This window comes from Equus quagga, chromosome 5 (genome assembly GCF_021613505.1).
Source record: "Equus quagga isolate Etosha38 chromosome 5, UCLA_HA_Equagga_1.0, whole genome shotgun sequence".
Lineage (NCBI taxonomy): Eukaryota > Metazoa > Chordata > Mammalia > Perissodactyla > Equidae > Equus > Equus quagga.
Window position 1 is genome coordinate 27,567,584 of NC_060271.1, and position 19,771 is coordinate 27,587,354.

A 19,771-nucleotide genomic window follows, 5' to 3' on the forward strand; every position below is an offset into this window, starting at 1 on the left:
ATAGTATGGAGATCACAGTTGCTTTCCTCTCTGCAGCCTATTCTTTTTCCATGTGTGTACAGACAGACACAAATGTGACTGACTCTCATCTCTGGCTACATTTAAAGTTCTTACTATTATCTCCCCCCCCACCCCATCTGTTTCTTATTTAGGGTGTCTAGCAATATTTTAGGTATCATTTTTAAGCTGGCTTGAATCTTTTGGAATAAGGTGGAACATAAAAAAATAAACACTTCACACCAGGATAGTATAGTTTGTTTTTTTTTTAAATTCTAAAATACTTTAATAATTAATATTGATAGGAAGACTGATATACAATGCAATTATTTATTTTACAAGGAGATTCTGTACATCAGGGTGAAGTACAATACACTGGGCTTTTATTTCTTTACATTATGATTGTGAATTGTTACTTACATGGGAAGGGAACACAAAATCATTTATATATATATATATATATATATATAAACACCTGAAAAGACTTGACCCCCAAAGTATCCTGTTTCAAAAGAACACGAATGAGATGAAAGATGAACTAGATTCCTTGGTGGCACATCGAAAGCAGACAGGTCACTCAGGAAATCAAATCCTGTTTCAAGCTTGGCACATGAAGGCAAAGAAAGGCAGTCTAGGAAGGGATGGAAATGTCATCTCAAGCCACAGAGAATACTGACATAAGCCGAGCAGTCTCCAAACCAACAAGACAGAACGGTCAGAAGAAGTCAAGTTAGCAGGCAATGTGGGGCCACCTTATATATAGACCTCTGAAATTTGGTAGAACTGTCACTTATTTTCCCTTAGTTGTACCAAATGTTAATGAGCTCTAAGGAGACATGGACTCAGTCTATCTTCCCAACCGTAAAGCATCTGACAGTCACTGAGAAATCCAAATACCTGCCTATTCCCCATACAGAGAAGACACTGCCTTTTAAGGTCACTTTAGCTTTTTTGCTTTGACCTGATATTCTGATTTTTCAGTAAATCTTACATGGACATGAAAGGAGAGGAAGAGAAAAATCTACCGAAAGATTGCATATAGAACAGTGACTGTGGAAGAAATCAGACAAATCTATGAAATAGCCATAATTTTCTGAACATTAAAATAAAGGGAAAAAGCCACATTCATTAGTTAAATAGAAACTATTATTTTTCTTCCACTTAGTGTAGATAGGAATTAGAGGGAAATAGTGAGGCTGGATAGTTTTCAATAAAAAAGAAAGCAACTGAATCTTCTGTTTTAGGAAATCATATTAATATATATTACAAATACAAAAAGGGATGGGGCTGAGCCGATACCCAGGCACCAATTACTCTGGCTACAGCTTGGAAGAGGAGGGCTGAGTGAGGTGGAAGCTGCCAGAGAGGGTCAGCAGGAGGCCAAGTGTTTGGACTTAAGAGGGAAAGTGCAGCAGGAGAGGGCAAACAGCACTCAGGAGGAGAGGGGAGCAGTGGGTCAAGTGCTTCTCCAAATGCCTTTTCCTATCTAGCACCCCACAGTCCTAGGACCTTACTGTGATTCTGGCTGGAGGTGTGGGTGGTGACAGCACACACTCTGCTCCCACAGAGTTGCTACAACTCTGCTTTATGGAGAACACATTTATTGGTCCGAATGATCTAGAGTATCATTTGGTACCACAAAAGTACAACAGCCTATAAAATCTAAGCCATGAGTTAGTTTTCTGCCAAGGTGGCATTAACATAAAGGCCTTTTTTGGTTTTGGTTTTGACAGAGAAAAAACACATGCTTTTTCATTTTCCCAACTTGGAATCTGGTTGCCACTGACTGTTGAGCAGACAAGAAAAATCTAAGTTCCCATCACTTCTTCAGGATCCTTTTTTATTTTTCAAATAAAAATCAGGATGTCTTGTGCCAAAAAGGGAGAACATGTCAGATCCCGAGGTTCTCTCAGGCCGGACTGCCTGAAGAGGGCTCTATTGCTGTTATGAGAGGTGTGGTGCAACGCTTTCAACTGACATGCCAGCGTGGTGCGAAGGCTTCCCCCCGGAGGTGGGGCCCCTTTGCCAGAAGGCTGGGGGCCTCCAGAAGGTTTTCTCCACCATCAATTGGATGGGATAGCTGGAATTTAGCACCTACACAAGTGGGTCTCACAACCAGGACAGAGAGGGTAAGGCTAACGGTGCAAACTGTGCCATGGCACAGGCAGTCATCTTGGGACAAGGGGGCGGTGAAGCCAATCAAACTCAGAACCTGCACGTGGCCCAGAACGTTGGTGGCTGGTGAGGGAAGACGCCCTCAAGTATGCCGCAATATTAAAAGGTTCAAAAGCACTGACGAAGTGTTTCGCTTTGCCCAAGGCAGCACATGAGAATCCGTTCCAGTGAAATGCTACATTCATAGAAGTGCTGTTCATCCCAGAACTAAAGCCCAGAGGACTCAATTCTGGCTGTGCCGGAAGTGCTGAAGTTCCCTCCACGTCACTCTGGAGACCGAAGCAGCAAAGCAGCCCTGTTTCGGGGGGTTATTTAGCTCCTCTCTCAAACGTCAACATCATGGACGATGGTAGCTAAAACATGATTAAAAAAACATTAGCAGATACTATAGATTGCTTTGCTGCTATTATATTAATAGTAATTAAATGTTACGTTCTAATTTAAAAAAACAGCCTCTCCTCCACTCTGTCTGACTCTCCCGTAGCTTCGGATACTCCTGACCCTCTTCCTTCCTGAAACTCTCTTTTCTTAGCTTCTGTAACACTATCTTTGTCCTTGTTTTCCTTCTTCTTCAATTGCTTTTCTTCAATATGCTTTCCTGGTTCATCTTCTGCTGTCCACCCTTTAAATACTAAACAATTTCCTCTTAAGAACCACTATATTTTCCCATGAATTTGTATCTTTAGACCTTGCTTTCTCCCTGGACTCTAGGCTGAATACCCAACTGTCTTCTAGGCATCTCCACCTCAACTTCTCACCGGCTCGTCAAACTCAACATATATAATTTATTCTCCAGTTTGTTTATTGTGTGCCTTCCTCTTTTAGAATAAAAGCTCCTTGAGGACAGGGATTTACCCTTGCTCCCTGCTACATCCCAAGCACCTCACACTGTATCTATCATGTGGTATGTGCTCAATAAATATTTACTGAATAAATGGCCTAAACTGTTCACCTGAACTCCTTCTTGACTTCACAGACCTCAAAAACCACAAGTTAGAAATCTAAGAGTCATTCTGACTACTAGGAAGACTGACAAATCTTGTTGATTCTATGCTTGAAATGTCTTTCAAATCTCTTGTATTCTCACCATCACTTTCCTGATTTGAGCTACCAGTAGGCTCACTATGGCTACTTCAGTTACTTCCCGACAGGTTTCCTTGCTACTGCTAGTCTGTTCATCCTTCCACATCACCTTTCCCAGATAGCTCCACCAGAGCTCATTCTGAAATACACAGAACTCCAGTGGTTCCAATATCCTGGTATGACAGTCAAAGCTCTTCAAAGTGTGACCATAACCCATCTTGCTGGTCTCATCTTCACAATGCCCCCATATGTCCTCTGCTCCAGTTAAATTTTCTTCCGTTTTTTTTGGTAAGGAAGATTGTCGCCGAGCTAACATCTGTTGCCAATTTTCCTCTATTTTTTTTTTTTTTGTATGTGGGACACTGCCACAGCACAGCTTGATGAGCCATGTGTAGGTCTGTGCCCTGAATCTGAACCTGTGAACCCCAGGCTGCTGAAGTGGAGGACGCAAACTTAACCATTACACCACTGGGCCAGCCCCAAGCTACATTTTCTGTTATCCAGAAACAATATGCACTTTCCTACCTCCCTTTGCCTTGCTAAAGCTAGTCTTTCTGCTTACAATGTTCCTTCTCCTCCTCGTCCAAATAAATTCTTTTACATACTTTAAGATCCAGCCTAAATGTCACCTTCTCTATGACTGTTTCCTTTATTGTTGCTCACTATACTACTTTATTACTATTACTAATAACAATTAAAAAAGCTGACACTGACATAGCTAGGAGACGGTGGAGCTGGGATATGAAACCTGACAGAATCGGGGCTCAGAATGACTGAGGCATTCATCATACTGATTGTACTACATTTAGTAACACACAGGTCTTTTTCCAGATTAGACTACAATCTCCTTGCTGGTAAGTATGATTTGTTATTTGAGTTCATATTACAGCACCCTGAATGGTTTTTGCTGTTCAAAGAATTTGCCTTCTCTACTTTTGTCAGAATTCAGAACAACAAAATTCTGTAATTAAAATAACCATTTGTCTGTATTGTGGAAAAAAGTTTAACAATATTTTATTTTCCAACTTTGCTTGGTCCTTCTTTTTACAGCAAACTGTAAGTGGCATTACATCTTCTCTCATTTAGCCTCTTTTTATAAATGTTCTGAGAGTCCCTAGATACTTTCATTGATTCTATTTGTAGCTGGCTGATTCTTTAGGTACTGGGTGGGTCCTTAATCACAAGAGTAATTCCAAATCAAAATACTTCTTGGCTTGTTTCATGAAGACAACTAATTAAAATGAAGTTTATACACTAAATTGGTAAGATCAACTGTGCTAGCAAGAACTGAAACCAGAGAGGGCAAGATCTTGTCCAACTCAGCAACAACTTCCTCACACATAACCTGGGACAGTGCGGTATAGGGAAGAGGGCACCCAGTGGCTTTTTAGTCATTCATTCCTTTCTCCAAATCCTGGTTCGGCAACTTACCAGGAAGTCAAACAACTTACTTAACCCTTCTGAGCCTGTTTGTTCACGAATAAAACAGGGATCTTAACACACCTTGCAGGTTTATTGCGAGGATTAAATAAGATAATATACAAATAATGCCACTCAGTATAGGCATTTACTATTGCCTCTTAGCTCTCACCCCTTTCTCTTAATGTAGTCTTCTTGCAATCAACATTGAGTGTCTTCCTTTTAACAATGTCATTAGAGTCCTTCCTATCGGAACAACTCTGATATGTTTGTTTTTTGTTTTTTTTTTTTTAAAGATTTTATTTTTTCCTGTTTCTCCCCAAAGCCCCCCAGTACATAGTTGTATATTCTTCGTTGTGGGTCCTTCTAGTTGTGGCATGTGGGACGCTGCCTCAGCGTGGTTTGATGAGCAGTGCCATGTCCGCGCCCAGGATTCGAACCAACGAAACACTGGGCCGCCTGCAGCGGAGCGCGCGAACTTAACCACTCGGCCAAGGGACCAGCCCCCTGATATGTTTGTTTTTTTGTGGAGCTCTACTTAGCTCACAGTATTTGGGTCTTACCGTGTAAAATGTTTGCTCTCTTCATGAACCTCCATCTCTGAACTTTTAAATTCATTTAACTCTTTTCTTATGGCAGCCTATGGAACAGAAATAAAAATGTTTCAGCATCGTCTGTCTGCTATAGTATAGCAATGAGATCTGCCATCTATTCTCTATTGTGCTTAACTTTGTGAGTCACTGCAACCCACAGTGGGCAACCCAGAGGGAAGAAAGAAGCTGGGTCAACATACTGGGCGAAGCTCTGAGCCTGATGCACAGCACCTTCCCTGATACCATTCATCTTACAATAAACCCAAGGTCTCCAGTTAAATCAAAACACTTGAAGACCTTAAAAGAGATGTTGTGGCTTATAGTTTCCACAGCATGTAAAAATGCTTTTCCTCTTATAAAAGTGAAACATGGGTAATTACTAATATATACCACCCAAACATAATTACTGTTAAAAATATGTTTTATTTCCTTCCAGATTTTTGTACTCTGTGATGTAGTATGGATTTCCATTTTTTTTCAGTTTTGGTGGGAGAGTCATTAGTATAAAGTTTTCGTTTGTATGTCTTGGCATTTTGTATCTTGATTAGAAATTTAACATTATATCAAAAGCAGAAATTTTGTTATGGTTTCCCCTTCTAGTTAGTGTCTTGCATCCTTCAAATAAAGACAGACAGACAACAGAGAGAAACCTTGTCAGCAGGGGTCAGTTTGGTCCAAGGCTTGTCGGCTCGTCGGTCGTAATCTTGAGCATCTGTTACCTCCACATATTCGTTAAACCTCAGAATCTTCCTGGCAAGCAGTTCAGCCACAGTTGGCCTTTGACTGAGCTGAAAGAAATGGAGTCTCTTAGTTCACAAGGCCAGGGATTAGGCATCAATCACGTGTTCAAACTGCTTCTAACCCAGGGCTTCAACTTTTGCTGCACAGTGGAATCACCTGGGGACCCTTAAACACCAGCAATCCCTGAGTCCAACTCCTGAGATTCTGGGGGTCAGGATTTTCCCCCCAGTTTTATTGAGATATAACTGACATACAGTACTGTGTAAGTTTAAGATGTACAGCATAATGATTTGACTTACATATACTGTGAAATGAATACCACAATAAAGTTTAGTTAACATTCGTCATCTCATATAGATACAAAAAGAAAAAGGTTTTTTTTAAGTGCCTTAATGCATAGCTAAGATTGAGAACCACTGCTACAGACCAGTATAACCAGTATGACCAGAGTTTCTCAAATTTTAACATGCATGCAAATCATTCGAGGATCTGGTTAAAATGCAGATTCTGATTAAGCAGGTCTGGGGTGGGGCCTGAGATTCTGCATCTCTTACAAGTTCCCAGGTGATGCCAATGCTGTTGGTCTGTGGACCACATTTTGAGTAGCCAAAGGGTTAGGGCTATAAATTCATATATAATACATTAGAAAGTGAATGCATTTAATACGAAAGCAGTATCTATTAGTGGGTAATACTAAGGGTGAATTTCAATATCAATCAATGCCCAAGACGGCGGATTCTGTAACAAATGATGACTTAAGGTTGCACAATCAGGTCACCTGCTGAACCTGAAGGCACTAAGTCCAGCCATGGCCTCTAGCTACCCTCAATCCATCAAAGATAATCCCTCTGTTCCTAGGGAAGAGGAAGAGTGGGAGAAATCACGAAGAAGATGTCTAGATGCTTCACTCTCCTGGGGATTCTTATAAGTTTTAAGAAATGTCTAGAGAACTCAGAGGCAATTACAGCACAAACCACTATGGTCAGAAGGAAAGGAAAAAGGATTAATCCCAGAGTTTAAAAGCTAACAAAGGTCTGGTACAGAAAAGAGTCTACCCTAACTGATCTGGGACCAAGGAGAAAATCCAAGTTGGTTTTTCGTATTCTTCAGGTATTATTGAGGGTCAGTTCAGTTCTTTCCCTGATTAGAAAACAACCAGTTTGCTTTGCAAAATTGAACGCCACACACTTCTCCTGTTACTGTCTCTATACTTCAACAGATTTTGGAGCCTACGGCAAAATCCCTGGTCTACCAAATAAAAGGTCAAAATTTATCTAGTCAAACATTTACTGAGAATCTTCTTGTGCCAGGCTTTCTTTAAATAGGATAAATGAAAAAAGAATGCTTTTCATAATGCAGTGTTGTTTTCTATATTTGTATTATGTATTATATTTTCATAGCAAGCTATGGCAATTCAAATCAAATTCATTTCTTTCCAAACAGGTTATTCAAATATAAGACATGTAGCCAGTAGATGGACTGAAACCAAACACTTGCACAGCGTACCTTCCTGGTGAGCCGACGTTTAATCTCTCGTTTTTCTGCTTGACGATCAGCTTCATTTTTAGCTACAGTACAAAGTCAGAAAAAGTATCAAACTTTACAGTTATTATACCTAGACATTTCTTACAGGCCACAAGTCAGAATAAAATACTAACTTTGGGGATGGCTAATCAAGACAATTTTCTTCTCAACTGCTGTAGTCAAATACGTAGAGTAAGGGTCAGCAAACTATGGTACCAAATCTGGCCGCCGCCTGCATTTGTGCTGCCCGTGAGCTAAGAGTGCTCTTCACATTTTTAAGTGGTTACATTCTGAATGCTCAGGAGTAACCACTAAGAAGGGAGATCACACTAGGTTTCCTGTGATGTGCCTGAAAAGGTTCCCACACTTTAAAATTCACTAAGTGACAAAGTTGTATATACTCAAATAGTGATGAGAGAACAGACGGATTGGTCAAACTGCGCATGCTCGCAAGTAACCTTACAAAGCCTAATCCTCTACAGTGTGGAGGTTTTCAAGGCCAATTTTTCACCCTGTAATCTGGAAAAAATCAAATCAAATCTGTACTAGATTAGAGTGCTATTTCAGGGAGTTAATTATGTACACAGAAAGCAAATTAAATACACAGTCCTATTTTGTGACTTTAGAGGTATAAAAGTCTTAAAAGATGCAAAAGAGGGGAAGTAAGCTGCACTTGGGATTTGCTTTGGGCCCAAGCCCTCAGATTCCACTAGAACAGGCAGGTCCCCTCCAACTGCACAGCCACCGTCCTACTTCCCTGAAGACAGAGGAAAGTTGGGCAGCAACTACCACCCACTGTCCAATCCCCTCAAATGCCCACGGTAATCTCGGGACACTGAGAGAACATCAGAACAAAACTTGTGGACTGTCCAGCACACTAAACAATGTCATGATATCTCGGAAAGCAAGCTTGGGGGATCTCTGTTCCTTCAGGAGAGAAAATACGAATAGTCCTTCCTTGGCTGGAACACTCTCTCCTTGGCTCCTGTAGAAAATGCTTCTCTTCTCTGTTATGCATATTAAAGTCAGAAATATACACAGAAAATCTGTACAACTTTATTTCCATAGCTGGACTCACGTTGTAGTATATTTCGTTGTTCTAATTCCTCTGGTGTTGGTCTTTGACTCAATCGTCTGAAAAGGAGATTTAAAAATAAGAGTACTTTCTATATTAAACCTCCCAATCCTGTTCATAAAGATTTGTTTTGGTCTTAGTTGATATTAGCCCCTACACTAGTAAGACATCAATAAATTTTAAGACTGTTTTGACATTTCATTTGTGTATATGATTCACTGTTTATGAAACAATTTTCACATTGAAAGTGTTAATAAAGATATTAACAATATAAAAAGGAATCATACATGCAAACAGGACGATTGTATTCTAGTTGTAGCTCTGATGTCAACAAGCCCTATTTCCACAAAAAAGGTCAGTTAGACCCTGAGTGTACTCATCTGTAAAAGGACAAGTGGGTCCAAAACAGGTTTGCTCCTTAAGCAAATCTGTTAAAAACACAGATCCTCAAGGCAGGTTAACAGAAATTCTGATTCAGGAAGCCATGATGAGGAGTAAGATTTTATACATATATTTTCACAGTGCTTCCCATAAGACTCTGAAGTCCTTCCTTTGTTTTTTAAGCCAGTGGTTTAGGAACTACTGGAATTTAAAGTTGTCTCTTTTGGAGTAATATTCTGTAACTTTATGATTTTAATTTCTGTCCTCTCTCTGAAATATGTGATGAAGTTTCTCCCCTCATCCACAGTTCTGAGATGTTTGTCACCAACCACAGCTTGTCATTTCTGGAATCAGAAAGTTATTCACTTCTTGCCTGTAATTTATATTCTCAGACAGTATTTGAAGTACATGAACTACAACTCTTTAGTTGTTTGCAAAGAGGACTCCAAGCCCCATTTTATACAAAACTTACAACTTTATGTATTTCAAAGTTTTTTTGTTCCTCTGAACAAGACATTCCTTTTAAAATGTTTATTAAAAAAGAAAACAGCTTTAGTAAGGTATAAATAAGCTGCATGATTTGATGTTCTGACACATATATACGCCCATGAACCCACCCCCACAATCACGATAATCAACATGTGCGTTGCCTTGTGCTGGCTTCCTAGGGCTGCTAGAACAAATTATCACAAACTGGGGGGCTTAAAGCAACACGAACTTATTCCATCACAGTTCTGGGGCCAGAAGTCCAAAATCGAGGTGTTGGCAAGGCTGCTGATTTGTGAAGGCTCTAAGAGAGAATTCATTCCATGTGTCTCTCCTACCTTCTGGTGGTGGCCAGCAATCCTTGGTGTCCTTTGGCTTGTAGATGCAGCACTCCAACCTTTGCCTCCCTTGTCACATAGTGTTCTGTGTCTGTGAGTCTGTGTCCAAATTTCCCTCCTCTTACCAGGACACCAGTCATTGGATTAGAGCCTACCCTAATCCAGTATGACCTCGTCTTAACTTGATTATATCTGCCCAGACCCTCCTTCCAGTCAGGTCATATTCATAGGTACCAGAGGTTAAGACTATTTTTTGGGGACACAACTCTACCCACTACACCCTCCTCCACAAAATCTCCTCATTTCCTTTTGTAATTTCAACCTCCCTGCCCCTAGGCAAACACTGATCTGTTTTATGTATCCATAAATTAGTTTTCAATTTCTAAAATTTTATATAAAAATCATACAGTATGTACTCTTTTTGTCTAGCTTCTTTCACTCAACATAATTATTGAGATCCACCCAAGTTGTGGCACTATAAATAGTTCATTATTTTTTATTGCTATGTAGTATTCCATTGCATAACTATACCATGATTTGTTCATCCATTTGCCTTTGGATGGATCTTTGGGTTGCTTCTATTTTCTTTGGCTATTACAAATAATGGCTAATGGAATAGCTGGATCATATGTTTGATTTATTTTAAGAAACTTACAAGTTGTTTTCCAAAGTAGTTCTACTATTTCACATTACCACCACCAGTGTACGAGGATCCAGCTGATCCTCATCCTCAGCAACTCTTGGTGTTACCAGTCTTTTAAATTGTGTATCCTAGTGGTATGTCATTGGGTTTTAATTTGCATTTCCATAATGATTAATGATGTTGAGCATTTTTCCATATGCTTATTTGCTATCTGTGTATCTTCTCTGGTGGTGTGTCTATTGAAATTTTGTGCTTTCTTCCCTTTAAAATTGGGGTGTCTGTTCTCTTACTTAGTTTGGACAGTTTTTCATATACGCTAGATATAAGCCCTTTAACAGATACACGATTTGCAAGTATTTTCTCCCAGTTTATGGCTTGTTTTTGCATTCTCTTCAGTGTCTTTCAAAGAGCAAAAATTTTAAATTTTGATGAAGTGCAATTTATCAATATTTTTCTCTTAAGAATCACGCTTTTGAAATTGTATCTGAGAAATCTTTGTCAAACCATATTCTTCCAGAAGTTTTAGCTCTCATATATAAGTCTATGATCCACTTTGAGTTAATTTTTGCATATGATGCAAAGCATGGACTGAAGTCATTTTCACACCAGCACCATTTGTTGAAGAGACTATCCTTTCTCCATGAAACTGTCTATACACCTTTGTCAAAAATAAGTTGTACATATATGGAAAGTCTACCTCTGGGCTCTCTTCTGTTTCATTGATTGATTTATCCATCTTTATGTCAATATCATACTGTTTAGGTTACTTCAGATTTATAATATGTCTTAAAGTAAGACTGTGTTAGTCCTCCAACCCTGTTCTTTTTCAAAATTCCTTTGTTTATTTTCTAAGTACTCTGTATTTCCATAAGAATTTCAGAATCAGTTTTCAATTAAGAAAAAAAGCCTACTGGGACGTATTTTGATTGGAATTGCATTGAATCTATTGATATCTTAATAATACTGAGACTCCTGACCCATGAATACCATATTTCTCTCCATTTATTTAGGTCTTCTTTACTTTCTCCAGCAGTATTTTTTTTTTTTAAGGATTTTATTTTTCCTTTTTCTCCCCAAAGCGCCCCTGGTACCTAGTTGTAAATTTTTAGTTATGGGTCCTTCTAGTTCTTGCATGTGGGATGCTGCCTCAGCATGGCTTGATGAGTGGTGCCATGTCTGCACCCAGGATCTGAACCAGCCAAACCCTGGGCTGCCGAAGTGGAGCGTGTGAACTTAACCACTCGGCCATGGGGCCCTTCCCTCTCCAGCAGCATTTTATACTTTTCACTGTATAGGTCTTACACAATCTTTTGTCAGATTTATCCATAAACATTTACAGAATTTTTTATGGTATTGTAAATTGCTATTGTAAATGTTAATCTCTTGTATTTTTAGATTTCAATTTCAGATTGTTCATTGCTGGCATCCAAAAAGCTTTGCTAAGACTAGGACCTTTGGAACAACACTCAAAGATAAGCAACTAGCTCTGCAGTAAAGGAAAAAGAAACCTATTACCAGGGTGGCCCTGTGGCCTAGTGGTTAAGTTTGGCATGCTCTGCTTTAGGAGCCAAGGTTTGGTTCCCTGGCATGGAACTACACCACTTGTCAGTGGACATGCTGTGGCAGCAACTCACATACAAAATGAAGAAGACTGGCAAAGATGTTAGCTCAGGGCGAATCTTCCTCAGCAAAAAAAAAAAAAAAGAAAGAAAGAAAAAAGAAAAAAAGAAAAAAGAAAAAGAAAGAAACCTATTATCAAAGATCCCCATTCTTAGCTAATTCCTAATCCCATTTTTTCCCCCTTTTTCTCCCCAAAGCCCCCCAGTACATAGCTGTATATTCTAGTTGTAGGTCCTTCTAGTTCTGCTATGTGGGACGCTGCCTCAGCATGGCTTGATGAGCAGTACTAGGTCTGTGCCCAAGATCCAAACCAGTGAAACCCTGAGCTGCCGAAGCAGAGTGTTCAAACTTAATGACTCAGCCACGGGGCTGGCCCCACTAATTCCTAATCTTGATAGTCTCTTGCTGACACTCAGAAGGCCACAGTTCTGCGTTAAGACTGCCATCTTGCCAAGCCAGCCCTGATGGCCTAGAGGTTAAAGTTTGGTATCCTCAGTGGTTTGGCAGCCCAGGTTCAGTTCCCGGTCTTGGAACCACACCACTTGTCTGTCAGTTGCCAGGCTGTGGTGGAGGCTCACATAGAAGAACCAGAAGGACCAACAACTAGAATATACAACCATCCACTGGGGCTTTGGGGAAGAAAAGAGCAAGATTGGCAACAGATGTTAGCTCAGGGCGAATCTTTCCCAGCAAAAAAAAAAAGGATTGCCAACTTGCCAATAACAAAGCCAGGTGTCTGAGAGAGAAGAGGAGAATATATTTTAATTAAAGGACATCCTTAGTTAATTATTTTGTCAGGAATATACCAGGAGTTCCACCTCCTTTTCCTCACTCCACCAAGAGAAAGATATGATTTGGGCAAACATCTGTGTATATACCTGGACTCTATGTATATTATGTGCAGGAAGCTGGCCTGCATTCAGTTCTATGCTTTTGGTTCCAGCTGACTTGAAAAATATACTAGCACTTTGAAAGGAGGCAGTTATATGGAACATGTGAAACAAATCTAATGAAAAATATGGGTTTAATCTTTAATTGGGTTGGCACCTCATGGTTGAGCAACCAGATAAATGACAGAGAAGTCTTGTCCTGGGAACCACCTGGATTCTCCAGAAACTTTTAAAAAACCAGATTTATGTCCATCTTATGGTATAAAGCTGTGAGAGATGTCTATCTCATGCTTTAAAGCTCTCAGAGCCATCTAGTTTCTTAATTTCCAAATTCCTATAAGATACTCAACTGTGTAGAATATGTATTTTTAAAAATTATGCTATTTCTGGGGCTGGCCCAGTGGTATAGTGGTTAAGTTCGTGCGTTCCGCTTTGGTGGCCTGGGGTTCGCTGGTTCAGATCCTGGGCGTGGACCTATGCACCACCTGTCAAGCCATGCTGTAGCAGGCATCCCACATGTAAAGGAGAAGAAGATGGGCACGGATATTAGCTCAGGGCCACTCTTCCTTAGCAAAAAGAGGATTGGTGGCAGATGCTAGCCTAGGGCTAATCTTCCTCAAAATAACCCAAAAAACAAAAAAATCATGCTATTTCTAAAATTAGGAAAAAAAAAGATAAATGAATGCTCCACCACAAAGTAAGACTCTAACACACATAGTGGCATCATCAAATCAAATCAATCTATTCTAAGCAAAGGCCTACCTGATCAGTGTGTTCCCAATCTGGTGTCGTATTTCATTCCACTCCTCTTTGCTTTTTCGAGGCCAAGAATTCATGTTCAACTCTGGTTCACTGGGTCTGTGGTTCAACTTCATTGCCAATGTGTCCTTCCTCTTCACTTTGTTGGCCAGAGCACCTTTGCCCAAGGGAAAGAAAAAAACGTAGAAGCTTAAGGCTCAACCTCACCTGGAGCTAGGCAAGAGTCTGAACAAACAGTATCATAATTCCCAGCTTTCTACTTGGCCTCCAATGATCCAGCTAACATACAGGTGGTGGTACAGCTGAACACATCTAAAACTCCTTTCAGCCAGATGGACTCGGATGGGCTAAACATCTTTTCCCTTCTACCAGTCCTCTACATTTTTCTCCTTAGTAAGAGCTGCTTGAGGAGAGAGAAGTTAAGTACGGACAGTCTCTGGTTTACAATGTAAAGGCAGTCACACTAACACCCCTCATAAGATTCCTATTCTTTTTTTTTTTGAGGAAGACAGGCCCTGAGCTATCATCAGTGCTCATCTTCCTCTACTTTATATATGGGACGCCTGCCACAGCAAGGCTTGACAAGCAGTTAGTAGGTCCGCAACTGGGATCTGAACCAGTGAACCCTGGGCCACCGAAGCGGAGCACACAAACTTAACCGCCATGCCACTGGGCCGGCCCCAAGATTCCTATCCTTAAAGTGGCTTTCCCACTTCTGGGAACCACGATTCCATTCTTTGCAGATTTGTGTACATGAACATGGTTTTCTTCTTTGCCCCACGAACACAAGACATTCATTAGACTGAAGGAGAGCATCACTTTTGTCTTTTCAACATCGCCCAAATATCAACTGTCCTCTACTCCACATTCTTTAATACCATCAAAGTAAATAATTTTTTAAATCAAAACAAACAGATAAAAACCTGAATGACTCAACCAACTTGGCTCCCTCTCACTGGCTTGTTCTAACAGCGGGAATAGCAAGGACAAGAGTCCTTCACGGTGGCTTCCAACATCAGTTAGCCAGAGGACTCGATGGGAGAGGGCGCCTACTTCCATGCATCTTACACTAGCTAAAGCCAGCAAGCAGCTGTATCTGTAAGGGAACTTTCTCCTCTGCTTTTCCTCCCTTTCTTACTATGATGGCTTTCATCTTCATCCTCTTCATCTCGGTACTGAATAGGACCTTCTGAATCAGAATCACTCTCCTTCTCTTCCTCCTCCTGCAGACACTGCGGTAGCTTCGGGACCACTGAGGTAGATGCAGTGTCTTCACTGAACGCGGGTGGGTGGGTCTGCTCCTCCTCTTCTTCATCGTCTGGACTAACAAATTAACAGAATTATATTTTCCTTCTAGAAACTTAAAGGATAAATCATTCGCAAGGCACAGTACTGAATAACTTGGAAAATTCCATGAATGAAATAATTTATCATTTCTTCCCTTAACTTTTAACAACCTTGCCAAGAAACTTTTTAGCAGCTATTAGTCTAAAGGGCTCTGGGTTCAAAACCCAGCCCTACAAACTTATTTACTAGCTTGTGAGTTAGTTAACTTTTCTGTAAGTGGGAATGATACCTACCTCATTGGCTTGTTGGGAGAATGAAATAGACAAATTCTAGAATGCACTAGTGTCTGGCACACAGGGCCCTGATGATCTACATGTGAAATGCAAGTTTGCTTTGGTCTGATTAAAGAAGACTACACAGCATTTAACACTGTACTTGGCTCAAGGAAGATATTAAATAAAAAAATTTAAGGCAGGGCTGGCCCCATGGCCAAGTGGTTGAGTTTGCACATTCCGCTTTGGCAGCCCAGGGTTTCACAGGTTTGGATCCTGGGCGTGGACATGGAACCGTTCATCAGGCCATTTTGAGGCGGTGTCCCACATGCCACAACTAGAAGGACCCACACCTAAGAATATACAACTACATACTGGGGGGATTTGGGGAGAAAAAGCCATTTTCCTTTGGTTTAACAATGGAGTAGGACAAAATGATAATCTAATCCAAGGAAGCAAAAATGAAAACTAACGTTCCCTGTTTATTCTCCAGAGGCATAAAACTATGACTTAGTCTACTTCAAATTCCTAACCTGTCTTCTTTCAGGATGTGAAAGCAACAATACCAGTGAGTGCAAAGATTATGGCAAAACAACAAGTAGGATGCTGCAACAACTCTCTAACAATTGTTTTAGTCAGCAAGGCAAATCTCCAACTTGCCAAAAAGTGTTAATCTTCAGTCACAATTTGTCTGAATTTTTAAAAGACAGACAAAGTAGGTATAAGTACCAACGCTGGTGTGAACAGTTTCAGTGTCTGGGGACAGAGGAGGGAGAGAACAAGAGGACCGGTTCCAGTCTGGGGGACTGAAATATTGAGCTCTCTTTCAGAGCTCCCTTCTTTTTCTCTAGACTTCCCTCTGTCCCTCCTTACCAAGGTTATGTGCCAGGAACTAGTGCTTTCAGATTTGTCTAATTTCATTCTCACAAGCCTATGAGGTAGGTGTTATTCCTTTTTACAGATCAGACAACTAAAGAGCAGAAAAGGATAAGTAACATACACTGCTACAAGCTGGTAAATAAGAGGGAGAGCTGGGATTTGAACCCAGAGCTATCTTACTCCAAGGTCAATGCTCTTAAGCACCATGTTTACACTGCTTCCCTTGTATTACATAAAAAAAATAGTGGTTTTAAGTTTCAAGTACAAAAAATTAAAGTTTTGTATCATCATGGAAATTTCTGCCATGAAAACAATGTTAGAGAAATCGGGAGGGTAAACAAAGTCTAAATTCTAGAACATGTCCTATTTGTTGAGTATTCTTCTTACTTTAAATTTCTTCACATTTTCTTTATATAAGTAGTTTTTTCCAAGAAGGGCTACCAAGAGTAAAGATGAGGAAAAAAGAGGCAAGCTTTAAAGGCACTCACACTTTCAGCATTTCAATAGTGACAGGAAGTGACCTCGTCCGACCCAGGGTACTGTTGTCCTCAGAAAAGCTGTCACTGTTCTCGAAGAGCAAGGAGTGAGCTCTATGAGAGCCCTCCAAGGGAGGACTCATGGGAAGTGGGCTGGTGAGGGCCTGCTGGATTCGAATATGCAGTGGGACTGGGGGCAGTCTGGGGGGTACATGGGGCTCCCCAAAGCTGTGGTCCAACATCCTCTTAGGTACTTCCTTTTTCTGATCTTCCTGCTGGGGGACCTCTTGGGGTAGGTCCAAGGAAGGTGGAAACTCAATTTCTGGCACAACTTGAAAAGTCTTAGCAGGGAAGGGAGGGGACCGTGGGGGTTCTGGAGGTACATGAGTAGGCAGTGGGGGGGATGGAGAGGGAGGTGGGATCATCAGCAGTGGTTCGGAGCCCACAGAGCACGTGCTCTTCTCTCTCTGATCACTTGGTGCTTTTGTAGTGGCAGCAACAGCAGCAGACTCCGAGGTGGGTACCAAGGTTGATGGGATACCTCTCTTAGGTGGTAAGGGTGGGGATGGTTTGGATAACAATGTACCACTGTTTATTGCTTGGGACAGTTCAGCTGGAAAAGAGAGAGCGACATCTCAATTTAAGATGGTTTTACAATGCTTTGAGGGACCGGCCCATGGCCTAGAATTAGAGCTGGGCTCAATCTGAATCTTTCAGGCAAATTATACCATTTCACGGCTTTGCCATTTCCTAGATATCTTGTCCTGAAACAAAATTTATACTTAAATATCTAGAATGCCTAATAAATGTAGAGGTGTAGAAACACCACTACCTTAATACTCTGATGAGAAATTTCTTATTTGCTGTGATAATAGATATGACAACTTTTTATGACTTGATCTTGGTCTAGATAAAGTTAATATGAATAAAGACAGAAAAAATGCAAATTTGTTCTTCTGTCTAACAGTACTCCATTAAAATTTAAATATGCAGCTAGCAATAAAAAAACAAACACTATCAGGCACTGCTACCATATGTTGACAAATATGATATCTAGATATCTGAACTCTGTATTATGAAACGATTAATAATGACATCTTGGCTTTTAACAGCAAATGTAAAGGCCTTTGAAGAAATCAAAGTGCATTTCTATCCCTGACTTCATATTCTCCTTACTTAAGAGATTATCTTTATTATTTCTTTAGGAGATTAGCCCTGAGATAATATCTGCTGCCAATCCTCCCCTATTTGCCGAGGAAGATTGGCCCTGAGCTAACATCCGTGCCCACCTTCCTCTATTTTTTATATATGGGACACCTGCCACAGCATGCCTTGATAAGCAGTGCGTAGGTCTGCACCCAGGATCCGAACCAGTGAACCCCTGGCCACTGAAGCAGAGTGCATGAACTCAACCACTACGCCACCGGGCTGGACCCTATCTTTACTATTTTACAGAAGGAAAAACTGAGGCCACAAAAGTTAGGTGACTTTCCTAAGATCAGACTACAAACTGACAAGGGCTCAGCTAGGTCCCAGGTCTCATTATTAGGCTCTACTCTCTGGATCCCACTGTCATTGATTTTTATTAGTGTTCACACCACTTGTTGTCCCTTATGCCCAACCCCCCATTCGCCACTCCCCACCTACACTGTGGGCTCCCTGATGATGTGGCAACTCTTGCCTTGATCAGCACAGCCAGAGTTGGGCACAGTGCCTGGGACATAGTGGGTCTTCGATACACGTTTATTAGATGAAAGGCCCCTATTCTATACCATGACAGTATATATCCCTATGTGATTCCTTAAAGCCCACAATGACTCAGGTGTTGATTCAGCAAAGTCCCTTTGGAGGGCTCCAAATGGCCTTTAAGAAGTGGATCATCACATCACGCAGGGGCCAACCTTGCAAAATAATTAAATACCAGTTCTCTTGATCACCAGCCTCTAACCCTCTACCCAAACCCCTTATTTTGGTCCCACCATTTTCAAATGGTTCCATATCTCTTACCTAGAGAGCAGAACCTCAAGGTTCTCTGAAATGAAATTTATTTGCCCTAAATCCCATTCCACTGACAGCAAAGTAAAAGGTTAGTTAGTCTGATAATGTTTTAATGTCACTCATCATTAGTAAATTTTTAAAAAGACTTTCTAGAAAAACACAGCATACACATACAAAAAAGATTTAAAAAATGTGAATTTGGGACCAATGAAAGAGATATTCTGGGGTAGACTGGACTTTTGCTGCCTCTCTAAAAATTGCAGTTAGCTATCTCATCTATAACAAAACCCACCCTTGACATGACCAAATTTGAGTATTTTAATGTTTGAAGTGATTTGGTAATTTAAGGAAAACATACCCCTGAAGATGTCAAGGACGTGAACTCTAGGACGTCTACCCTGACAATGGCGTCTGGCTGTAGTTCTACGGTAAAGATGGCAGAATGTTCGCGGGAGGGGTTACAAATTCCCTTCTTCTGTTTGGCTATTTATAATGCTCCTTCCTTAGTCCTAATATTCCTAATTAGTCCTTAGTCCCAATACTGTTATGGCTGTTAGCAGACATAGCAATGTCTAAAGCAGTGATTTTCAGAGTCTGGATTTCATGGACCAATATGACTATAAAGAAATTCTCAACCAACCTCAGGTAGTCAATTTTTTTTTTATCTTTTTTTTTTTTTTGAGGAAGATTAGCCATGAGCTAACATCCGTGCCCATCTTCCTCTACTTTATATGTGGGATGCCTACCACAGCATGGCGTGCCAAGCGGTGCCATGACTGCACCTGGGATCCGAACTGGCGAACCCCAGGCCGCTGAAGCAGAACGTGTGCACTTAACCGCTGCGCCACCGGGCCAGCCCCTCTGGTTGTCAATTTTTAATATTTCCAAGTAAGGATTGATATTTAGTAAACTATTTATGAACATAATCCTTTCATGAAAGAAACAGCCTTTTAACACCAAAGAATTAGGAAGTTCATAATTTCAGAATAAGAGATAGTCCTTTAAATCAAATCTATTTAATTTTAATGAAAACTCTGTGAATGGTCCTATTTTTCTCCTTCTGCTAAGGACCTCTCATGGACTGATGGTGATCCCTCAGTCACAGGGCCTACTGCTTTGGGCTATTTACCTTAGG

At 40.7% G+C, this 19,771-nt stretch overlaps 1 protein-coding gene across 16 annotated transcripts in view; it reads right to left on the bottom strand.

The window, feature by feature from the left end:
* Positions 1-260: 260 nt before the first annotated feature.
* Positions 261-19,771, bottom strand: part of PHACTR4 (phosphatase and actin regulator 4) — a 93,999-nt gene continuing 74,488 nt past the window's right edge. For all 16 annotated transcript variants that reach the window (XM_046660800.1, XM_046660796.1, XM_046660794.1 and 13 more), the window contains 8 exons: positions 16,651-17,251; positions 14,863-15,047; positions 13,728-13,881; positions 8,611-8,666; positions 7,515-7,576; positions 5,918-6,055; positions 5,238-5,314; positions 261-2,525 (listed from right to left, as the gene is read on the bottom strand). In XM_046660800.1, coding sequence (XP_046516756.1) covers positions 2,510-2,525; positions 5,238-5,314; positions 5,918-6,055; positions 7,515-7,576; positions 8,611-8,666; positions 13,728-13,881; positions 14,863-15,047; positions 16,651-17,251 — 1,289 coding nt within the window. In that variant the 3' untranslated portion in view covers positions 261-2,509. The remainder of the gene's footprint in view (positions 2,526-5,237; positions 5,315-5,917; positions 6,056-7,514; positions 7,577-8,610; positions 8,667-13,727; positions 13,882-14,862; positions 15,048-16,650; positions 17,252-19,771) is intronic.